Raw genomic sequence first — 24,440 nt, 5'->3', positions numbered from 1 at the left:
TTGCGTCGTGTTAATTACTTGCGGCAATTATCATTCTAACGAGAATGGTGGATGGGATCTGGTTCTCGGCGTTCTTTTGTTTTCTTTGTTTCGCGGCGATTTTCAAGCAGTCCTTGGGCTTGGCGTCGCGTTATTGTTGGCGTGAGGAGGACATCCAGCCTTCGCATATTGTTCCCACACGCTCGACGAAAAGAATGAAAGCTGGCATAGTAACGTCTCCTCTCACCGCAACAATAGTAGAGAGGAGTCATCTCCTGTATAGATTACCCTTGGCACATGGGTAGTTGTTTGGGCAAGGCCTTTCGAAGTGTGAAGTGGGGTTGCCCCGTGGCCTTGCGCAATGAGGAATTACTTGGCTCTGCTTCCCTTGCCATGACACGCAGATAGATTGCTGGTATGTCGACATCGCCCGATATTAAACAGTGCGACTCCTGATCTTTGGGGATGGAGTTGACAACTATCCAGAATGTCTTTTCATTTTCTTTTCCGAAGCTGCAGTAAATGTAATATGCAAAGTTGTATTCCATTTGAAAACGATTAAAAGTGCCTGTCGGTTATTTTGAAATCCTCTCCTCAGAAGTGCCCAATTTTGACCTCGTTCAAGATTAGGCAAGTTTTGGTTCTAGTAAAAATACCGAGAGATGGGAACAAGACATTTTCTCTAAGAGCCTGTAATTCACATAGGTTTCCTTTGACCTTTTGAAAATGGCAAGTTGATGTTAGGCAGATAAAAGATGGGATTGATTGAAACTCAATACGGCCTCCTGTTTTATCATAACTTAATATTCGCAAGATAAATAACTTTCCGGTGCTGAAGATAGGGAGACATAATGGGTTACTGCAGAATATAGTTATTGCACAAAAAATGAGTCTTCTGGTAGCAGGTATGTGTGAGTCTAGATATTTTTTCTATGTTAACTTCGTAATCTGTGGTTGCCTATCATGATTCTAAGTTGCAAAGTTTGATAAATAAATTCCGTTTGGATAGGTTTGTATTTTGATAAGTGAAAGGTCTGTTCATATATCATTTGCATTCCATCTATATTTAGTTCGTTGAAGCCTTTTCTCTTCGTCGAAAGTTGTGTATAAAAGTCCAGGTTTTCCATCCAGGGGGACTGAGCCCTTGCATTTCATAATCAGTTCTAACGCAGTGTTACACAGAGAGCTTTTCATATTAAATGTGTGTATTATTTCATTACTGGTGTTTTCAGTAAATATAATGGATCATTTGGGTCATCACTTCTTGGCCATTCCTGTAGTTAGGGTACGCAACATGGTGTCGTCTTACAGAACGTCTGGGTGTCATTTTAGATTGAAGGGGAGAAGTACATATTTAAAAAACAAAAATCGTCTAGTAAACTCCTGCATTTCGCTTCGAAAGTGCTTTAATACGAGGAGTATCAGAAATACTATTCTAAGCTTGACTCGATTATGAAATCAGAGCAGGAAAGGTATTTATGGTGAATTATCCCAACTTTATATTTACTTTACTGTTTCTTATATTTATTTAGCCTGCCTTGTGCTAGCACGGGCTCTTGTTCTACAGCAGCCCGTAAAGATGAGGTTACTGAACGTTTCTTAGAGAAATTTTAGATTAGGTTGCCGACAGTTTTTGAAGAGAAGCCTCACAGGGCACATATTGACGTCAAATCATGTGACCTTTTCCAGAGGAGCCCAGACATGGAAACCGAGCGTGACTCCTTTGGCTGAAGTAAAGACGACTCCCGATGGTGTGCCCGTTGTCACGTCAACCTCACTTGCTGCGAACAAACAGGTTAGTGAACTGAAGAGTCGGTGTCTGCTGTCTGCTGCCTGCTGGCTGAGTGGGAAGAATCCTCTTGGCCTAGTCTAGAGGTCTGCTTCCTTCTTCAGGCACGGCGGCGGATTCAGTCAGTGTGATGGAGGAGACACAACCACCGAGGATTGATGAACAGGGATCAATCATTGTGGGATTTCTGTGGTGGTTTCAGATTGGCGAGTTTTAAGAATGGTCGTTTGTGTCTTGACCCGGATTGCTGGAAATAATTAGGGCAACTGTAGGTGTTTAGCTCTTGTGTTTGAGTTTTTTTTTTCCTTTTTGTTTTTTTACATTTGTCTATTGTAATATATCATAATTTTCATAATAAGGTTTCAATGATCCAAGGTTTGATAGCTGGTTACCAACGTAAATTTTTGTAATTGATTTCAATACACAAAAGTATTAATTGGAACATGTAATAATGTTAATGACAATTTTAGGCATTGGAAAACTCTTATTTTTAGTGCATACTTTCATTCCAGTTTGGTTATAATTATTACTGGAGTATTTACAGTTTGTATTTTTTCAAGAATAATGATCATCATCAAGTGACAGGTTCCTGTATTTTTAGTGCATACTCTTAATTCATCTGTTACAATGACTCTGGAGAATAATTGACATGATTACATTAGTATCTTTTCAAGAATAATAATAATCTTCATCAAGTGTGACAGGCTTTGAACGTAGGGTCTTCTTCAGTCGTGTGAGCCTGGAAGGTACAGAAGCTTTCGCTCTTTAATAGAATATAATACGTACTGGATGGGCTGTTGGACTGTGTCTACATTTACCCAGAGTTCAAGCTTTTCCGTTTTCTTTATTCACGAGCGATTTTTGTTTCTTTGTGGTTTTAGTGACTAATATATACATATATATAAAGAAAATGCATGGCATTTTCCTTATTTATTGCATGCGATTAGAACATCCCTGTGCGAAAATAGGTTGTAGTTTTTTTTCTTTTTTTGCATGGTCAATTTTAAGGTTCTAGAATATAGGAGTCTAGTCTTAACGTAGTTTTGATGTTGAACTAAAGGAAATAATTGTATAGCATTTTTTTGTAGTGCAGATATTCTGCATATGAAGTCTTCTTTCTCTTAATTCCCGAACATTAATATAGCTTAATACAGTACATTATGTAAGTTCCACGTTGGCCGAGTGTATTTCGCGCTCGGCTACCAATCCGGTGGTCCAAAGTTCGGTTCTCGGCTAGGCCAACGCGGAACCAGAGTAATTTATTTCTGGTGATAGAAATTCATTTCTCGATACAATGTGGTTAGGATCCCACAATAAGCTGTAGGTCCCTTTACTAGGTAACCAATTGGTTCCTAGTCACGTAAAAATATCTAATCCTTCGGGCCAGCCCTAGGAGAGCTGATTCTGGTCCAAAACTAAGATATACTTAAGTACATTGTGCAGTACATTAACAGTGAATACGATGGAAGGAGACGGAAGGTTTTGAGAAGGATGACTAGATAAATAAATTCAGTGTTATTGTGGTTATTGCACAGCTGTTTCCTGATTTTAGAATGAAGTTTTAGCTTAAGCGAATTGTGGCCTGTTTGCTTACATTTTTTTTTAATAGGGGCTTAAATCATTTTTAGAACATTTTTCGTAATTCCCTCACTGCAGTAAATCTATCGTTAAAGTGCGGATTTTGCCAGGGAGTTTAAGTAATTTAATAATTGAAAAATTGCTATATATTGATATGCATTTGTTAGGGACCTCTATTTACAGTAATGTAGTGTTATTCAATTCTTCAATTTTATTTGAATTTTAAGAAAACTGAGTGATATTTGGCCGGACTTTAATTCGTAAAAATTGCAGTAACAATTGCATTTCTTAAACTGGCCAGGATTATAGGCTAAGCCTTGAGAATCATTTTTCTTCTACAATAAAACTTTTGACCTTCAATCAACCATCCATAAAAGGATTTCAAATTAACAAATATTTTGTAGTTTGAGGCTGTCTTAGGGTTTATAGCATTGAAATATTAATACTGGAGTATTCATTTTCTTCATTCAGTGTAGAGCAGGTGACGTATGATACATTTCTCACAATTAAGTGTATGTACCTACATTTAGAATATTGTATGTTTGAAAAGCCCTTTATTTTAATTTTCTAGTGAAATATTAAGTACCACCTAGTTTTCAAAGTGGTGTGCCCAGAACCACTGCCACTTATTTTGCTAGCGAATAATCTTGATGTTAAACTAACATTTGAAACAAAGGATCTTGTGTGTGCTGTTAGTTATTGCATACCGTGTTTTTTTTTTTTTCTGTTTGACTAACCTGATGTGTGTTTTTCCTTTCCCTTACCAACAGCCCATCCGCCACATTGGCTCAAACCACAACACCACAGCTAGGCCTTTTCCAGGCTTCACAGGCTCGCAGCCAAACTACTCGTTAGGGCCTCCCACCTCTTTCACGAGCTTCAGTAAAGATGGTGCTGATGGCTCGTTCAGTGGAACTTCATCGAGAAGCACATCGGGCAGTACTAGTCCTAGTGGTGGGATACCCGTGGCAGGCACCGGCGTATCCCTTAGTAAAGAAAACGCCAAAAACTTTCTGATGATGACATTAGACAAAGAGAACTTGAACATAAACGCCAATTCGTCCAAGACGAACAAAACCAGTAGCAATGGGCTCTTCTCGAGTCAGTTTTTAAACAATAATGGCGCTGTTGGGGGAACTGTTGGGCACCAGAGAAAATATTCATTGGGCAGTAACGCATCCACCTGCAGTAGCAATGACACAGATCACGAGGCTCTTACCCGTAGGAATAATGAAGTAAGAGTTTTCCTGGTTTTTATGCAATGTAGGTTCTGGTGGTGGGTCATAATACATAACTATACCTACTTAAGCTGCTCTAATGTATATTTAGTAGTGACAACAAGAGTTTTAGTTGTGTAAGTATGCATTCCTAATTGGTAATTATTTTGATGGGTTCCAATTTAATATAGAATAAGTTTGTTACTAATAAGGTGCTAATTAAGGTTCCTCCATAAAATGTAGTTTGGCTAGTTTTGTAACTTTTGAGCGTAAGTGAGTTTTACATCTTGGCTACTTTTTATTTATTTATTTTTTTTAAAGCATTGGTAATATATCACTTAAGTTTTTTTTACAGTTTTTTAAATGATGAAACAAACTTCCAGAGTTTAAAATATAATACATTTTTGTATTTTCCCCCATTCGTCCGCATCCCTGGACACAACATTGCCTGGTAAGGGGAATGTGGCATGTGTGATCTCTTTTCCATTCCATTATTTTGTGAACTGAATTGCTGTACCTACTACTGGCATGAATAATAAAATTTTCAATATTCCAGTTAAATACATAAATAAATCCAGTTTGACTGTTTACAGAAATTGAAAAAATAAACTTGACTTTGAAGATAATTGAAAATTATAAATAAGACGAGAGGATGTGCCTTTTGATTTGTACAGTGTCCCTGGTCTTTTTTTATATATATAAATAAAAGAAAAATCCTACAGTCAGTCAGTAGATGTAAGAGTAGATCATTTTTTTTTTATGTTTTCTTTAGACATGCTATACCACTATATTTTATATTGTAAAACCTTTGGGAGGAAAGCTATGTGGGTCAGGAGTTCTTTACTTTTATTCACCATCATATTGGCATAACTTATGTCTCTTGATTAGCATTTGAATTAAGTAGTAAAGCATCTTGTGCAGGGAATATAGGCAAGCTGGTCTGACAGTATAAAACCTTCCGTCTACACAGTACAATATTTGGAAACTCTTGATTGAAAGAATTATGACGTAGCTAGTGGGATGCCCAACTAAAGAAAAATTAGTATCGACGACATCTCGGCCATCAGTGGAATCGAGGCTGGATGTTTGTAAGGATTTATTAATGAGTATTACACAGGACAAGAGGAATCTAGGAGTTTGTTACATGCTCAAAAAATCATTTAATTCCCCTTTGGAATGAGTTTTTTTAAGCGGTTTAAGGTGACATACAAATGATCATGCAGGAAGGGAATGGAGGGAACTAAATTAGATTAGTATTTAAGCAAAATGTAAGAGAAAATTGGAGATGGTATATCACATATGTATGCTCATAAAGTAGAGTAGATGCCTGACATAAATTTTGATAAATTATTTGAATTCTCATATGTAAGGTTTTTACCCTATTCAGCATTGTGTAATTACTGTTGATATAGAAAATGTGAAAAGAATTTGCAAGATAAAGTGTTTGTATAAAATAAAAATTTTTGGTGTTTAATTATGAGGCTTAATCATTAATGCAGTTAATGTACCCACAATAGTGCCAGGATGATTTTAGCAAAGTTATAGTACTGGTATACTGAACCCATCTAGCCTACAGATGTAACAAATTTGGAGCTTTCAACTTGAAAGTCATGTCTTTAATGTCTCCTAAATTCCATGAACAAAATGTATTAATCCTCCATAACATCAAAAGACAGCTTACCAACTACATTCTTTAGTGTACCCAAAATAAAAGTACAATAAAAATAATTTATTGACAACTGGAGAATTCGGACAACATGGTTTATAGGGTAGATGATGTGGCTGTACCTGAATAGTATTTGATTACTTATGGTGTCTAGTTCAAATTGTGGTGAATAGTTCATGGTAGTATATACCCAGTGTCATTTACACTGGGTATGGATCTCAGATTAAAAATGCTTTCCTCTCATTGGTTTTGTAATGCAGTATGTACTATAATGTTGTAGTTGTGCTACTCAAAACTGAGATTTTAGTCTCAAACATACCTGTAGGATGTTTCTTTCTGGTTTGATGCTACGTTACATTCCTGATCTCCATACATTGCCTTAAAATAAACTTTGACTCATCCCTTTGCAAAAGATTGTTATGGTCCCCTTACAAAGCATTTTGCTTGCCCCTTCTGAAATGTTATGGACCCCTTTTTCCAGAACTATGTTCCAGTTGGAGCAGCTTTCAACACTGCTCCCGTACCTTTTGCTGAGGTGAAGGATCTTTATTTGTTTGCATACTTAGGTTGAACCTTTCCATTGTTGTTTCAGCCTCTCACAGGACTGTGCATGACTTGCCTTTCCGTTCGTTATAAGTCTGGTTGCTGGTAGCCGCACTAAACTGTTCCCATATTCATTTACTGTATGAAGCATCTTGAAGTTTGACAAAATACTAAAGGCTGAAATGAGTCAGATATCGTAGCTAAATAATCCTTTCTTTTATACAGACTATGAAAATCTCTGTACTACAGTATACAGTATATGTAATAAATATTTTTTTAAGTAAAGTTCGTCTTGGATTTGTGTAAGAGAAAATGTTTATATTCCTTGTTCCATTGTTTTAAGAAAATTGCAAACTAGACCAAAATATTGATTAACTGTGTTTCAACAGAAAAAGGGTGTAAATTTTCCAAGAAAAATTAATTTTAGTGGTTACAAGTCATCTGTTTTTCAAATATGTGGTTGAATAGATTAACTTGATAAGTTAGAACAACAGTGAAAAATTAATAATACATACAGTGTTATTGGGATCTGTGGAAAGACTATTCTGAGGAGTTACTCTTACTTAATTGTGAGTTTTAATAAATCATTTTATGTACATTACGCTTGCTTTGATATCAGAGTTTTACATATATTGTCTTGCAATTAACTTCATTATACTTTACTGTTGTAATTTTAATTTTTAAATGAGTATTTTTACAAGGGTAGGTAGTGAGTATTTCATGTACTAATTGGCTTTTGGGAAAAGTTTTGAGTTCATTGAAAAGTTTTGGTATTAAAGTAGTAGTACATAATTTATATATGTACTGTTATATTGTTAGAAAGCAAGTTTAACCACACAGCAACTAGAGTTATCTAGTGCTAGTCTGCAAGATTTGTTCTTAATCAGGTAAAAAAGTGAAGGAGGACAAAAGTGGAACTATAGTCTATTGGGAATGGGGGGAAAATTAGACAAAAGCACACTGCTACAGAAAGTGCTTCATGAGAACTAACGAGGAAAAATTGAAGCACCTTGTTACATGAAGACATGTTGGGATTATGATTAAGAAATTGAGCTCTGCCATACACCATATTTAAGCACTGTATACTGTAGCACTTTGTGTGAGTTCTCGCATTAGGTCATTTGTGCAGGTTTGTTTTATAGAAAAACCTTCAAGATGCACCCATTTCCAGATCCTTTTTACATTTCTAAGTTATAAATTATATTGAGTAATTTTAAGAATTTTTGGAATAGTTTCATGGCAGAGAGTAAACTATGGAAGTGAGTGAAATTTCGTGATTACAAAAGAGAATAGGATTTTTTTCTTGATTCTGTATGCTCTTTATTTGCTCAGTACCTGTGCTGTCAAGATAGGCCGTTTTTTGTAAGATAATATCTTGTAGGAACTTCTAGTTCTTTTTTATGAACACTGAAGTTGTTGACATGATTTTTAAACTGTAGTTTGTCAGTCATTTAAATTCAGATCTTCAGTTTTTATTTCTTTGAACAAGTATTTTAATGATTTTAACGTAGTATTGGAGTTGATTATTTTCTCATTTGCCATTGTACTTCATATTCTTAATTATTTTTTCAGAGTAGCTTAATCGCTCATAATCAAGTAGTAGTACTTAAGTTTAGTAGGTCATGTTGTTTGCGTAGAGCTAATTTTTTTTATTTTGGCATAGAGGGTAGATTAGTAGAATGTTATTGCAGTCATGTTGGTTTCATTAATTAAAATGTTGCATGAGCTTGCTAACAGCATATGTGTAGCCAAGGTTTTTAATGTTAACCAGCGCACTTAATCAGTAGCGTACATTTGAATAATTGATCTTGAAAGTAATTTTACTGGTACTGTAGGCACTGTATTTATACATGTATTGTTCATCGGTTTTTAATTTGGCTTTAGATTAGGCATACTGCAGTTATGTATTTTACTTGCAAGAAGGAACAAGAAAATTGTAGAGTAATTCATTGCTTAATTTTTCTTAACAGAAGTAAAGGCTTTTAAGAGTAGACTTTTTTATTTTTAAAGAAATAAAAACATGGGTTGAACATCAGTTGACCTATGGATTGTTAAGGTACTATATGAATATAACTAGAGCAGATCTTTTGAATACCTTAAGCCAAGTTCTTTTGCATTATTGTTATTATGTACTTAAATATTATTACTTTGGGAGATGAAAGGCACTTAGTATACTGTGCTTTTCTTTTGTGAGAAATCCCAGCGTAGAAATGAGCTTGGTGATCACAGTAATAATGAACAGAGCATTGTTGTTGAGCAATCTGAAGGTGGCTTTTACTACTTTGAAATATTGCAGTAACTAACTAGTAAACTCTTCCAGGTGAATGGAAAACAGATTGTCAATGCACAATACAACACACCTCTCAACTTGTACAGCGAGGAGAACATTGCTGAAACTCTCTCTGCGCAAGCTGAGGTGATCGGCAAGGGATGCCTCGGGTAGGACATTTTTTTCTTGTTTGTGCCTTCCCTCTTATAGGAATGATTTTGCTATTATTGAGAAACTTGAAATGGGATGATGATATAGGATGAACCTCTTCTTTCAGGATTATACAGCTCATTTGAAGCATAGATGAGTGTCAGATTTTCATTACAGAGCAGACTAGATGTATGTAGTGATGCTGATCCGTAAAGACAACAATGGACATTTAAGCATTTTTTTTAGTTTTGTTTTATTTACTTGCAAATAGCATGGCTTTTTCTTGCTATTGTCCAGGATGTTATAGAACATAATGTTGCATTTTTAGTGGCATTTTTATGATTTCAGTAGCTAATAATCACTTAAAATTCAATTTTTTTATACTTTTCTATAATTTGTTTGCTTGTAAATTAAGAAAGACTTATGTTCTGAACACATGGTTCTTATGTGTGTGTCTGTGTGTATTTGTGTGGCATCGCCTGGATGTGTGGGAACAGCATTAACTTCAAGAAATATCAACGGGAGACAGTAATCCAGGTAAACTCTCCGACATACAAGCTAATCCACGGAGATTTGGATGACACTCCAAAGAAGCCTCGACCCCCTCCGGCTTCTCCCTTTGACAAGGCAAATCAGCCCCCTCCCCCAGTTGCCTCTTTCCAACGGGTGAAAGCTCCTATGCCACCCACTCCACAGGCTCCAGCAGCAGCCCCAGCCAAGGCAGCACCAGCTCCCGCACCTCAGCCTCCTAAAGAGGGAGGAGACTCAGGTGACACACCACCTTATTAATAACCTTCACTTTGACCCAGCATCTTTGCCGTGTTCCGAGGCCTTTTTGCCAGAGTTTTCGCCATTATGTCGCCTGGTGGTGGTGTGCCGATTGAGGTGGCCTGCATGCTCCTCCTCCAGTCCTGTGTTTTATGCCGTGTCTTCAATCTTACAGGATTTTTTTTAATAAGGATTTTGTAAGGGGACAAACATGCTTTGAATGCTGTTCTTGAACCCATTCTTGGAATGCTGTGTTCGGGTGTGTATGTATGTGTGAGTGAGTGTATAATGCTGTAATATTTGCATGATTTGCCTGACTCCTACCTCCCTCTCTCTTTCTCCCTCCCCCTCCTGTCTACTACCACTACCTCACCTCTGCTACTGGTGTTGCTGTGTAGTGTCAACTTCATGAAGAATGAAAGGGCCTACGACGGCAAGACGTCCGATGTTCTACGAATGGTGCAGGAGATGGATAGGAATCCACAACCGGAACCTGAAGGTGAGGTAACATCCCTGATATCCCCTGACAAGAATGTTGTCCAGGGACATTCTTTCAAGATGCTTCAGCAAGCACTGGAAAACTGCAGTGATATAGGTAGGTTCTGCCAGGACACGGAAAGGAATTATTTAAAAATATTGTCAGATACCAAAGCAATTTGTTTTAAAACGGGATTATTTAAAGCGGCTGTACGTGCACATGAATACGCAGACACTTCTATGACAGTTACTAGTTTCTGATAATTTCACTAATATTCCTAACATTAGTTTATGCACTGCAAGTTCATTGTAAATAGACACAATGCTTACATTTATACTAATACAATAATAATTGCACATAGCTAATAAGATTACACATAACTCAGATTCTTGATGTTCTGTCATCCATTTGCATTTAATTTTGGAAAATCGGTTGGATTCACAGACAAAGATATGAACAGATGACAGGATTTAATAACATATTTAGCCACTAAAGCAATATCTTTTATGAGCGCTCATAACATTTTTATGCTAGAGAACATTAGGTCATAGCCCTTTCATATTAACTATTTTGTAGCAATAGAGTGATCCGATTCAGATCTGGCGTATCTCCCTTGAAACTTCTAGATCTTGAGTGTGTCCAGATATAACTTTTAGACTGTGGTGGATCAACCATTACTTATAGCTAGTATTAGCCTTCAAAAAAAGCCCAGTACTATAAGAACATTTTATAAAACTGGCAACTACATGATAAAGGTAGTACAGTATTGAAATATGTAATGGAAATGAAGACACTGGAATGAAGTTCCCTATCAAGGCTGAATAAATAATATTGAAGTGAGTGAATATTGGAGTGGCCTTTACAGAGACTAACTTGGGTTGTCTGATTATCTGATGGGAAGTTTGACAGATTCACCAAGAATGGGTGCCTATCCAATCTATGATAATGGCCTTATTGAGAACATGATGAGAGAATTATCAAAGATTCAAGGGAAGGCGAGCATACTAGTGCTAAAGAGAAATACGAAGTAGCTGAAAAAATGTTACTATTGTTGATTGCATTCATGAAAGGAAATATTATGCTCGATTTTTCCATCTGTCCACCCGCCTGTGGTGTTTGCGTATGGTAACGCTGCGTCCCGGGCTTTAGATAGTTACATTCAGGTTACATTCAACAATATAACAATAATCCTATTTCGAATACTAACGGTGTAATTCCCATACAGTAAATTATTAAAACACTTTTCAGTTCCAAATGTACACCCAGATATCCTTTTATTTACCTAAAACTTACACATATGGTAACTATCTAAAGCCCGGGACGCAGTGCTACCATACGCAAACACCACAGGCGGGTGGACAGATGGAAAAAACAGAGTATAGTCACTCCTCCTCTCTCCCTGCTCTTGTGTCACGAACAAGGGAAAGAAAAGTGAAATGATTGATGTGAAATATGTTCAGGTGAAAGTTGGATGCTCATATTTGAAGTAATCAAAGGCCAAGTTCTTTTAAGTTGCAATTGAGCAAATAAAAAAATTTAATAAAATGCAGCACAAATCTGAAACCTATTAAACCTACATATTCTAGGTTTAATTTATTTTAGTTCTTAAATAAGTATGGCTATAACACCCTCAGACAGTGTTTATTGTCAGTAAAGCATAACATCACTCCATCTAGAGAGTAGAGAGTAGCATTTTATCTATGCATAACTGAAGTCTTGTATGTTGAAAATGTGCTTGCTACAGAAACATTTAGAGCAGATTGTTAGGTGACAGTGCTGTCAAAGAATACTGAAAGTGATGGATCTAGCAAAAGTAATACCTGAAGTAAACCATAAAAAGTCCAAAACTATAAGATAATGCTTAAGAGGCTCACCTTACATCTAGTTATCTAACATGTATTTAACAAGTAAGTTCCTGAGGTTGGGAAAAGAGGCGAAAACTATCGAGTTTTCACCCCGTGAAGAATAGAGATTAACATACACAGGAGAGTTTAGGCCAAAGGCCAAGTGCTGGGACCTTTGATGTCATTCAGTGCTGACAGGGAAATTGACAGTGAGGTTTGAAAGGGGCAACAGGAAGAAAATCTCCCAGTTACACTATGAAACAAATGTTAGAAAAGGTGGAAAGTCAGATGTTAGAAAGAGGATATGGCCAGAGTTACTGTAAAAGGAATGAAAGGTTACAGCTAGGGGCTGACAGGTGATGCAAAAACCCTAAAGTAATTCCTAAAGTGCACCATGTGAAATGCATTGACGCCACTACCTGAATATGGGACTAGCCCTATGAAGTAAATAGCACTTGTAGACATGGTTGCAGTGATAATCTAATTTGACACGAGTAGAACTGCATATTGCTCTGTATTTTTGATGTGTATTAAATTTATAAAATAAATCTCTGCCACTGTAGCTTGATAAAAATTGAAGAGATCAGGCATAAGTTGGCTACCTACAAAGTGATTAATGATATGCATATTGAAGAGAAACAATAACAGTTAGATAGACTGAATTCTATTTTGAGTTTGTAAGTCCATTCTTGTTAAATTTTTTAACCAGTGCTAATTTGTAGGTTGGGTATTAATCTCCATGATTATACCTTTGTTTACATCAGAATTAAAGAAAAGTGGATGGGTTGTTTTTCTATGGAATAAATTTCTTTTTATTTGGCAATTGTCTAAAGAATTATGGTCATATTCAGTGAATGTTTAGACCACATATTTCAGTGTGTTTATCTTAACTTGCATAAAGAAGTGCAATAAAATGAAGAAATTTGTGCTTAATGTTTTTAGTTAGCTGAAATCACTTGGCTCTTAAGGTATGGATCTCATCTTGACATATATGACAATAATGTATCTATTAACCAAGATACATTTTAAAGCAAATGTAATGATAGGCAACAAAATTGTTATGTAGATTATGTTGAATTACTATATACTGTAATGAGAAAAGTAATGTTCAGCTCAAGATGGTCAACCATTTGTGACTTCAGTCATATGTCTCAACAGGGTCAGCCGATTGTCCTTTGGAAACATTTTACGCGTAGTACACGTATGTATATGTTTCAAGGCATTATGTACTCTGCCTTAAGATACAGAGCATTTTATATGATGTAATGGTCTTGATGAAAGCCACTTCTGGACATAGTTGCTACTTCAAACATAATATATGAAGAACTTTCAAAGTATAGCTGCTGATCAGTCACCAATACAATACTTTAGTGATTGTGACCTTGGAAATTAGTACACCTATATTATTGCAATATGTATGTACATAATAGCAAGAACTTCTTCCCTTCAAGATACCAGTTATTTACATCTTGTTTTACTTGGTAGTTTGCAAAAATAAAAAAAAGTACAATAATCTTAGGAGATTTGAATAATGAACGTATGTGATGCCCTTTTAACCTAAGTTGATTATTACTGATGTCTCTTTTCAAATCTGATTCTTGAGATTTTTTTACTATGTAGCTTGATTCATGAATAGTGTACAAATGAAACGGATTGACTAACATACTTATTTCCTTAAAATACTAATATTTATACTACAAAATGCAGGTACACAAGCAGGGTATGTCATGCTTTATATAAATTCTGATATATTGCTTTGAAAGTCAATTAATTCTAATCACATTCTTTTGCTAAAATCAAAGTTTAAAAGCAGTCTGTAAAGAAACATTTGATACGATTACTGAGGCAGATGATTAACATGCAGAACAACTACCTAGAGCCATGTTCCTTAATACAGTTTATTACTGTACAATAATCTGTGCATGAGTATCAGCTTATTAATTTAAGTTGTGGTAAAAATTTTGTTTATCTCTTGCATTATGTCAGTACATCATGTAAACTATTAACTTCTTAATTGTATTACTATTGCTTCATATATTTTATTTTACAGTTATATGTACGTTCATTCATTTTTTCTTTTGGGTTTTGGGCTTTTGGTTTCGTGTCCTGTGCAAGAAATGGAAATTGATTCAGCACTTCTCCACGAAAAGACCAGCAGGTTACTTTGCTGTGTGATTGATGCTTTAATGTGTACTGGCTCAGTTGGACTGAAATGCTGAATGGATTTCTGATATATATATATGTCAAGATGCAGTATACAGTCCACCAGATGCTGACCCAGGAGTAGGGAGTACAGTCCAACAGGAACAGTACAGTATTGTAGAATATTGGAAGGAAACTACCTAATGAAGGGAAATTTAATTAGGATTTGAGTTAAGGGATCCCAGATGTTCTTCTTGGTAAGTTACACTGAAGTTTAAGACTCATACAATACAGTATTAGCACAGAAAGTTAGGGTTAATTAGCTTTGTTTATCTCCCTCAATTGCATTTGTATGAACTTATTGTTTAGTGCATAGCTTTCCCAACAAGAAACTATCAGTAGCATTTGTTTGACTATCATTTGAAGTAAGAAATTTGGAAAGATGGTTTATAGTGGATAGTATAAATAAGTAGTATATTGCAGTTCTTGTTAGAATTTTCAGGGTGACCATTCTAGTTAGGAAGAATTTTTACCAACACAATTGTTCAACTCTTGCATAATGTAGTCCTTTATAGAGTCATCTTTCAAAATCATCTGTTGCAAGGTGAGTGGCAAATTTGTTTTTAAAATGAAGTAAATGATGTCAATTAGTATTGCTGTTTAGTCAGTTTTATATTGTAATAAAACGAAAGTGCTGAATATCTTCAGTGTATTAGCATTTCATTATAAATATTCATATATTTACTGTAGTACTTATTTTATTTTATGAATTTCAAATGTGCATGTAACCTCTATGCAGCAAGTTTTTAGTTCTAGTTTTAACATTTCATACTTTTTAAAGTTTAATACAATTTGTGAAATGTTATGAAAAGAGACCAAGATCTTTATTATTTCAAAACACTTTGGAGCCAACTGCTTTTGTATATTGTTAAGGTTAATTAGTGGTTGTCAGTGGAATCAAAATCTCGTTAATATCTGTGCCAGGATTGTATAGCAATTACAGTATATTAGACGTTTTTGTGTGTACTACTTACTCTTAAACTGGTTTTTTGATGTAGAAGAAACTGCTGTTTGGCTCCCTTGTGTAAAATACAGTATGTAGTATAGAAATTTTGTGGATTTGTCATATAGAGAAACAGTACAGTACTCCTTTTCAAGAGTACAGATTTTGAGAATGGTAGAAATGTCAAAGTCTCTTCCAAATGAGATTGGTCCATAGTAATAGAAAGTTATGTATTGCCTATATTTTCTTTTCAAAACTAGAAATTTAGTAATCAGAAAAATTAGAGAACAGCTTTAGAAATTTATATTCTTCTAGTTATAGGAATTTTAAACTGTTAGAATTACAGAAGGGAACTACTGTCACTACTAGTTGGCATCCACTTAAAGCAACACATTTCAAGTATGGCATCTGTAGCTTTTTTTTTATTTATACTTTTTGGAAGGTGAAACTATCTTGAGTTTTATGACTAGAAATATAGTATACTGAAAATCGTTGTGCTTCGCAATTCCCTGTATGGGAGAAAATTAGTGCTAGTTTGGCATATGTATTTATTACTAAGCTCTGTTAGGTACGCTTAGGGAAAATTAAAAACAAGTCGTATCAGATAGACAGAATTTTTAAAATGAAATATAAGGACTTAAAACTTATAAATAGTTTCAGTTATTTCTTTATTGTACTTTTGGTGTGTTCATTTTTGCTTTCATTGGTAATGCAGTAAATTTTAGCATTACAGTAATTGTATGGCTAGGTATAAAGTTTGAACTGACCTGATAGGAGGTAGTAAACCTACCTTTTTAAGAGAAATACAGTGAAACCCCCATATTCGCAGATTCACGTATTGGTAAATTTCTCTCTGGAACATACGTATACCTCCATTATTCGCAGAAAATTTGCCTATTTGCGGTATTTTTTGAGAAATGTCTACAAATTCCTGTTTTTTTTATGAATTTCATCATAAAATGCACTTTTTGTGATAAAACTATTTAAAAAAAAAGGATATAAACAAATTTAGTGGGTTTTTCTCGAGTTATTAACCAACAAAATATAGGCAGTTTTAAGAGTTTTTATTATTGGGGTTTTTAACTATTTGTGGGTTTAGCTATTTGCATGGGCTCTGGTACCCATCCATCGCAAATACGGGGGGACAACACTGTACTACAGTAATTACAGTCTGGGGAAAAGTAACTGGTGAATGCAACAGCTTGGCCGTAGTGAAAAGAAATTAATTTTGTATTTTTCATATTAGCCAAATATATATTTGGTCTAAATTGCCAATCTTAGTCTTTGAATTGAGGTGTCCACACTACAGTCAAACATGTCATAAACATGTCTAATTTATCACAAGCAGGTGAAATACTTGACATAGACATATTGGTATTCCTAACCAGTGCTTCATATACGTAATCATATCTAGCATTTGACAAGGATTCATACTTCACTGTACGCGCAGGAGTTGCCAGATATCACAGATTCCTTGCTATATAATCTTTGATTGTTTTAACCGGTTTCCAGCTGGTGTGCAAAAGAGTATCCTATTGTTAAGGCTTCAGGTTTGTTAGCTATGAAAAATACAAATTAATTTAAAAATTTGTCCTTTTTGAACTGGTTATTCTATGTGGATTTGTGATGTTTTACTGTAGTGTGGACATACCCTTAGGGCTGGAGAAAGGGATTTCTTCAACAGAAAAGTTTCTCCTTTACCCAGTGACTTGCAGTGATCTTCAGTGAAAGCTCTGCTTTAGGTGAAAAGCCTGTAAGGCAATGTAGGGCTCAACCCCAGGGTAGGATATGATACAACAATTGAGGATAACAGACTTATGGGCAAAAACATTAGTAAACCATTTTTTTAAAGAGAAATTATAGTATGTGAGGGAACAAAATGAGGACATTACCATATAATAGATAGAGGATTGTCATTAATAAATAGGAAAAGTAGTGGAAGACAGGGGAAGTTATCATCAACCAAATATAAATATATATGGTAGCTTGATGGAATACAAATTTATGTATAGAAACAGTTCAACTAGAAGGAAGAAGTCTGTTTTTTATGCTAAACAGTCACTCTTCGACAGTATGAAGTTGTTTTAACATAAATTAATGCTTTTTTTTTTATTATATTAGCAATAGTGAAAGTACAAGAGGAACTGGACAGTTTTATGAAGAATTGATCTATCACATTAAAGTTTCTTTAGTGTCGACTGAATCTACTAATTCCCAACAGAAATACAAATTGGGCATAATGCCAATGGATATGATGGCACAGAGAATCATTATAATTATTATTTAGAAAAATTAGATAAGCTAGGAAGGATTAGTGCATGCTCTTGATCAAGGATCAAGGATTTTGATAGAGAAGGAAGAAATTTATTTGGCACCAAATTGATAACTTCAACAAAAACTGTCCACATTTGGAAATTAAGTGAAAGGTTGTGATGACAGCCAGCAGAATGTAGAAGTCAGTTATAGTGGTCAAAGGATAAGGAAAGACAGTTCTGCATAGCTTATAGAAGAGGTACTCTCATCTGCCAACTATGTTATTTGAAAATTGCACTAGATCAGTATATATTTATTGCTGTGTATGCATTTCTTAATATGATGAGGTATTTTATTGTAGAACAAATTTGTCAAATCACTCAAGATAGTTGAATTCCATTCATTTACATTTGGAGAGAGATATGCTTTGATATTGAAATGTCACATTTCAATCTTTGGACATTGCTTTGAAGCGGCTACAGAATCATGCTTGTAGTAGCATTAATGAATAGTGTTTTTGTTAACCTTCTCTATAAAGATTGTCAGAGGAAAATATTAGAGTTCGTAAGTAATGGCAATTGTATATATATTTTGTTAGCTTTTTTTTAAGTTCTTTTAAATGTTTTGATTTTGTCTTCTTGCATGTTTTCTTCACTTGTTCACATTTGTTTGCATTGATTGGTGGCATTTTATTTTGCATGGCTTACCTGACTCATATTATTGTTGATTGCAATGTGTATCATTAAGTTGTACATGCCTCTAGGAGTTAGTGATTACATTGCAAAAGTCAGTTACTGAATACAGTATCAGACACATAATTATTTATTATGTTATATAAAATTAGTAGTTTAAATGTCAGTTTACATTCGATTGTTAATTTTAAATTTTTCATATGTATATAGATTGTGAAGAGAGAGATCTTGAATAGAGAGATCTTAACTTATTTTGCAATGTAGGGTGACATTTTAATCTTTATTGAAGTATATCTTGCATTAATGCCTATGATGGTTAGGATGGCATAGATTTAAAACTCATTCCATTAGAAGAAAAGTGGGGCTTTAGATGGTATATTTAGTACAGTACAGTAAATCCTTCATTTCCTTATAAAAAGAAAAAGATGACGTGTAAAGGCTATTATGTGATCAATATATTACCAAACAAAGAAGTACCTTCATCGTGGTTTGTATGTACTATCATTGCATTTGTAAGGATAAGTTATGCGTAAACAAATTATGCTTTTAGAGCAGATTTTTCTCAGTGTGTATTGAATATGGCAGGGAAGTTTTAGGGGTGAGAGTGAATATACATGAAGAGGGAATTCAGTCATACAGTATAATTTTAAAGATGGAAGTTTATCAAATTTGTAAATCTATTGAAACTCAAGTCAAAAGAATTTGTAGCGTTGCACTCATATTTAGTACATATATGTAATACAAATTTCTGTTTAGAGCTTCAAAATGCAAGTATTGAAGTAATTGTTGTTTCTTCCCTAAAAGTTTAAAGCTTGTAGAAATTCTGGCCACAATTTAAAAGCCAGGTAGAAAAGGGACTTTAGTAACTATTCTAAATCATTACATGCATTAAGAAAACTTTCTGTATGGCATTCATTAATAAGAATGCAGCCAAGAAATAGTCTTATGATAATAATGAGTGATAATAGCAACAATAGTTACATGGTTAGTTGTATCAGAAAAATTACCCTATTTCACGGCACACCTCTGGACTTAAGTAAATGTGAGATCATGATGTTTGAACCCTAATGTGAAAGAAAGTGATCTTTGGATGTTCATGATCCTAATATTTAGGTTACAGTATTACCCTTAAAATTTCAGATTTCAAATATTTTAGTGTAAATTAGCTAGCAAAGTGCAATAGCTTCTTTTTACATGAGAATATTTGGAAGAAATAATCTTTTTATTAGAATGCCATTTATATTCAGAAATTATCTTGGAATGATGCGTAAGTAGAGGGAGTTGTGATTTTGAAAGAACCTGAAAGAATGAATAAATGTTCTAAAAGCGTTCCATCCTAATACGTAATTGAGATAAAGGATTTTGCTGTTAACATTTTTAGGTTAAGATTTGACAAACTTAATAAGTAGGTTAAACATTGTTGTTGATGCATATGTTAAATATACATTACCATGTACTATATCTTATGAATGTGGGAAATAGTACTGTACTTGGGGGACAATTTTGTAATAGCCAGTAGTACAGGTACTGTATAAGTAGGCATTACTACCACGAGCAAAGGTGCTATTTTGCAATTACAAATAAACATCACATGTGTACTCTGTACTGTAAACTTAAAACTAAGTCAAGAGATTAATGATCGGCTTGATATTTGCAGTCATCTTTTTCTTCAGTAGATAATAGTTGAATAATACAGAGTATAGAGCATGATATGGCTAAGTTATTTATATTTGCTTTATGATGATATAGGCACAGAATAGATTTTAGCAGATGAAAATAATGTAATGTATGAATTCTTAATCAGACTTTTCTTTCAGAGCCTTATGTAATGTACTAGTTGTAAAGCATTTTTGTATATGGTATTGAATAAGACAGGTTTGGTAAATTTCCATATACAGTATGTGATGTCTACATTTGATATTCCCAAGTGTTTTAGTATCCCATAACAGTTGCATTTATTTCTAATGAAAAATTATCCTCCTGCTTGTTTGATTGATAGTTTATCAGTTTAAATTGTTTTCCCCTTGCATGTTATTCTTTATTCCTTATGAACATATACCGGCTATGAATACCTTAGATGTATGTAGCCATGCACTAGGCATGTTGGTTACGTGCATACTTTGTATTACTGTGTGTGACTGTTTCTCAGAAGTGGCCCCTCTGCCTCTCACAGCAACGCCTCAAAGTTTTCCATCACCTGACTGCCCCTCTCAGGCAAGACCCAAGAAGGAACTGCAACCAGGAGAAAATCTTTGTTCTGAGTGTGGTAGACTTATTGTGTAAGTACAATTCAAAGAATTAGACCAACCTGAATAGACTCCTGCACGAGACAGTACTTATTGAGACAGGTAGTAATTTACTGAAGGGTTTCATTGGGTGCCTGGTTAAATGTTGATCAGATAGAAGTAGTGTTTCCAGTGCAGGAGGTTAGGTCAGGTGGTGTGATAAGGGGAATATTAGGTGACGGTAGTAATGGGTTCTCTATTTCGGGCACAGACAGCCCCTTACCTGGAGGGCCAGGCCCTGCAGGCACGCGCAGCGTACGAGCCCCAGAGACTAAAGCGAAACCCAATGGGGTACCTGGCGTGTCTCAGCTCACCAGATGTTCCGAGTGTGAACGACCCATTACGTGAGTACTGGTGTAGGTCATTTATGGATAATGGAGCACGCATCTTGTCTAATGTTTAATGTGACTTGGCTAACTAATCACATGCTTAAGATGTTTTGGTTGTCAGATGATGTATGGAAAAGCTGTAAAAAAATTATTGGTAAATTAATGTAAGGAAATTTGTCATAATTTGGAATATACATTATTTTACCCATACGTTCTTATGAACAAAAGTCAAAAAGTCCCGAACTTGCATGTGAAACTTTCACAAGAAAACAAGGGAAAAGAAAAATTAGAATAGGAATAAAAACATCTGTCTAATGGAAAAGATGGTAAGCAAACATGAAAAAATTTATAGAATGAAAAAAATAAACAAATGCTAAATTATAAATGCTGAGTACAAGCACCCTTAAGAAAGGGGGGAAACTCAGAAGACTAAAGAGGATCTTCATGCTGAGGCTATGATGATGATAAGTTATATGCAATTACATTACGTGTTCATGCTCTGCTCAACGTATCTGGTTCTAGGTCAGAATGCTACAGTAATAGTCTCTCATCAACAACCAATCACTTTATGCCCACATTTGTAGGTCTTCAAATGTCCCCAGACTGCAGTCTTTTGTAATGCAGAAAAAGGTCTGTGCTGGTAAAATGCACTTGTCACTGGTACCTTCCAGGAGCTATAATTTGCCTTTTACACTTTCCTATAGTAACTGAAATTCCTACACCTTAACAGCTGCTTACCCATCACTCGTATTTGCCTCTGGTGGTGTGGCTACCTGTGAGAATTTTCATATTTATTAATTTATCTTTAAATTTACATTACTTTATAGTTATTAATATACGTACCAGATTTTGAAAATTTGCCTTTTTCCTAGGATACAAACCTACACTTTCACAAAAATAATGTTTCTTGTTCAAGGCAAGATCAGATGTCCTATCAGGTATGCCAATGAGTCATGCTAATTGAGACAGCCTACCTTGTACACTGTGCTCAGCCAAGTTCGTGACCGTTGGTCACTGTGTTCTCCTGTAAAATGCTGAGACTTTTCTTTGTGCTTGCCATGTGTGTATGAATTTTGTGTTACTGCTGTGAGGTCATTGCCCTCCCTAACTAATGTTGTAACTGTGGCCTGGTGCTTGCTGAATTTGTGAGATTTAAAAGGGCTAAGGTCACAATGTGTATGTCCCCTTTGTTCATGGTGTGCAGGCCACATGGTTTACCTTCATTGTCTGTTGTGTGCGTAGTGTGAGTTCCACTTAATTTCTGGGTCTGTGTGATCAGTGGCTACCATGGAGGAAAGTAAGCCTGAATTGAGGCATTGTGTGAACGAGGGTAAGCCAGGTAGCAATTTGTCCCTAATAGTGGTAGTATATCCACAGTATGTTCTTTTATCGGGGAGAGAGCGTTTGAGAGAAACCATATGCGAGCAGTGTGAGGGGTGGCAGATCCCTCAATGGCCTTTCATGAGAAAAGGCATCGTAAGAAGGGCAGTAAATGATGCCATACGCTTAAACTGTTCTTTCCTGCCAGTTTCAGGAGAGACGGTGAAGTCCAGAGAGGACAAGTAACAGCATTAGGCAAACTTCCCCAGCCTCCCATCATCCTCCTGCAGCACATGTCAGCATACTTAAGTGCTACATAGTCCTGTGTTTGTGTTGTGTATTGTGTAGTCTGTGTAACCATTTTACCATCGTGCCTCAGCGAAAGTGTAAGGATCTGCAACACCCATGTTCACCTAGCACCCTGCATCTTAACAGTAGGCCTCGGTTTTTCCTGATCTTACCAGAGAGACTTGCTTTGACTGGTTACCTGATCACTTATCACACTTCATGAAAGGGAGGATATGTAAGATGGCTTGGGTGCTGCTGCACAGTACAAACTGGGTCTTCAGTTTCCAGGTTGGCAGCTGAATCATCTTCCTTCTTGGGAGCAATAAGGGAGCACTCATCTTCAAGTGACATTGCAATCAACTATCCCAGGTTCAGTCCTGTTTAGCATCCTTAACAGTATCTTTCTTGTTCCCACTCTGCCCACCCTGTTCGTTTACTTCATGTTCTGCTACCAGGCCTGACCACCTGTCTGCTTTTCTAGCTGCCTGCTCTTTGCTTAACTTGTATGCTGCCCAACATATTTGCTTGACTGATGTGTTGTTTGACAGATCTGCCCCTTTTTGCTAAGTCAGTGAATATGCTCTTTTAATTAAGGAGTCCTTGTTCTAACCTTTTTGTGACAAGGCCAGTGACCTATGACGTGGCTTATTGGTTTTAACCAAAGTCACCTGGTATATGTCGAGTTGAAGCTGAGAAGACAGTACGCTTATTTTAATTCACTGTGTATCCTTCGGAAGCAGAGTAGTAGTGGGAGAAATGTTTCATCTTTGAGGGAGGATGTAAATGAATAGTCTTCTAATTCCTAACATTAATTTCTTCTCATCTACTTACTGTTAGGGTCACTGATGTAAACTTCATGTGATTTATGTCTGCTGGCACCTTCAACAATAGCTAGTTACCAGTGCCTAATTCCCTGACACAAGTCACCAGTTATTTTCCTAGCCCATCCAGTTATAGACCACTTACATGGGGTAATCAGAGAATATAATTTAAATTTTATATCAGAATATACATATCTATCTATTTGAATAGATTTTCATGTTGCTTTCACTTTAGTAAATCACAAGGCAATTATAAACTTCAGAATCTTGAAGTGGGTGGATATGTTTTAGGATTACTTCAAGATTACCTTACAGGTAGGCAACAGTAAAGCTGGTGTCGATGGGATCTTTAGTAATTTAAGACCTATTGTGTCTGGAGTTCCAGAGGGTAGTGTTCTTGGTCCAGTGTTAATTTTAGTGTGTGATATGGTTATTAGCCTGGAAAATATTACTGTTTAGCATGCTGAAGATGCAACACTTGTGGGTATAGTAAAGTCTCCACTTATGAGAAATGAAGCTGCCCTTAGCCTCATTTGTGACATGGACTGGATTAGTGAATGGTGGAGTTGGTTGGGTATGGAGCTGAACTCCGATAAAACGAAAACACAATGGATCAGCAGATCTCCTATAGATTTTCCACCCCATCCTCTCCTTCAGGTGGGACTCTGCTGAATGAGTCTGAAGCTTGAACTATTCTAGGTATAACTTTTGAATTACATTTTACTTTTGAGAAACTAATGGAAGTGTCAGAAATTGCTCCACAACGATTAGGTATTGTACATAAGGCTTCATTTATAACAGTGATTCATTTGTCCTTCCTTTACTAGACTTCTGTTCTCAATTGTGGATGTCAGTTTCTGCCAGAGATTTATCACTTTTAATTAGTGGTTCATGGTGTAGGTTTCTGTTTCCTAATGTTAGCAACTATGACTTGGACTATCAATGGATGGTCATTTGTTTGTCAATTTTGCTGCATCTTAACACAGATCTTGCACGTTTACAATTGAGCACTGATCCCATTTTCCT

The 24,440-nt window shown here is 35.6% G+C and overlaps 1 protein-coding gene across 36 annotated transcripts in view; it reads left to right on the top strand.

The window, feature by feature from the left end:
• LOC135205466 (PDZ and LIM domain protein Zasp-like) overlaps nt 1-24,440 on the top strand; it is a 127,869-nt gene that overhangs the window by 78,714 nt on the left and 24,715 nt on the right. For 20 of the 36 annotated variants that reach the window (XM_064236138.1, XM_064236122.1, XM_064236156.1 and 17 more), the window contains exons 3-8: nt 1,669-1,774; nt 4,117-4,581; nt 6,711-6,764; nt 9,093-9,211; nt 9,689-9,960; nt 20,868-21,000. In XM_064236138.1, the coding sequence (XP_064092208.1) occupies nt 1,669-1,774; nt 4,117-4,581; nt 6,711-6,764; nt 9,093-9,211; nt 9,689-9,960; nt 20,868-21,000 (1,149 nt within the window). Of the gene's footprint in view, nt 1-1,668; nt 1,775-4,116; nt 4,582-6,710; nt 6,765-9,092; nt 9,212-9,688; nt 9,961-10,357; nt 10,555-20,520; nt 20,651-20,867; nt 21,001-24,440 lie in introns of all 36 variants that reach the window. The other 16 variants (XM_064236135.1, XM_064236139.1, XM_064236137.1 and 13 more) reach the window with 16 other exon arrangements.

The sequence above is a fragment of the Macrobrachium nipponense genome, chromosome 24, assembly GCF_015104395.2.
Source record: "Macrobrachium nipponense isolate FS-2020 chromosome 24, ASM1510439v2, whole genome shotgun sequence".
NCBI classification, from domain to species: Eukaryota; Metazoa; Arthropoda; class Malacostraca; order Decapoda; family Palaemonidae; genus Macrobrachium; species Macrobrachium nipponense.
Note: the sequence above shows the minus strand (reverse complement) of the source record. Positions and strands in the feature narration are given on the sequence as shown.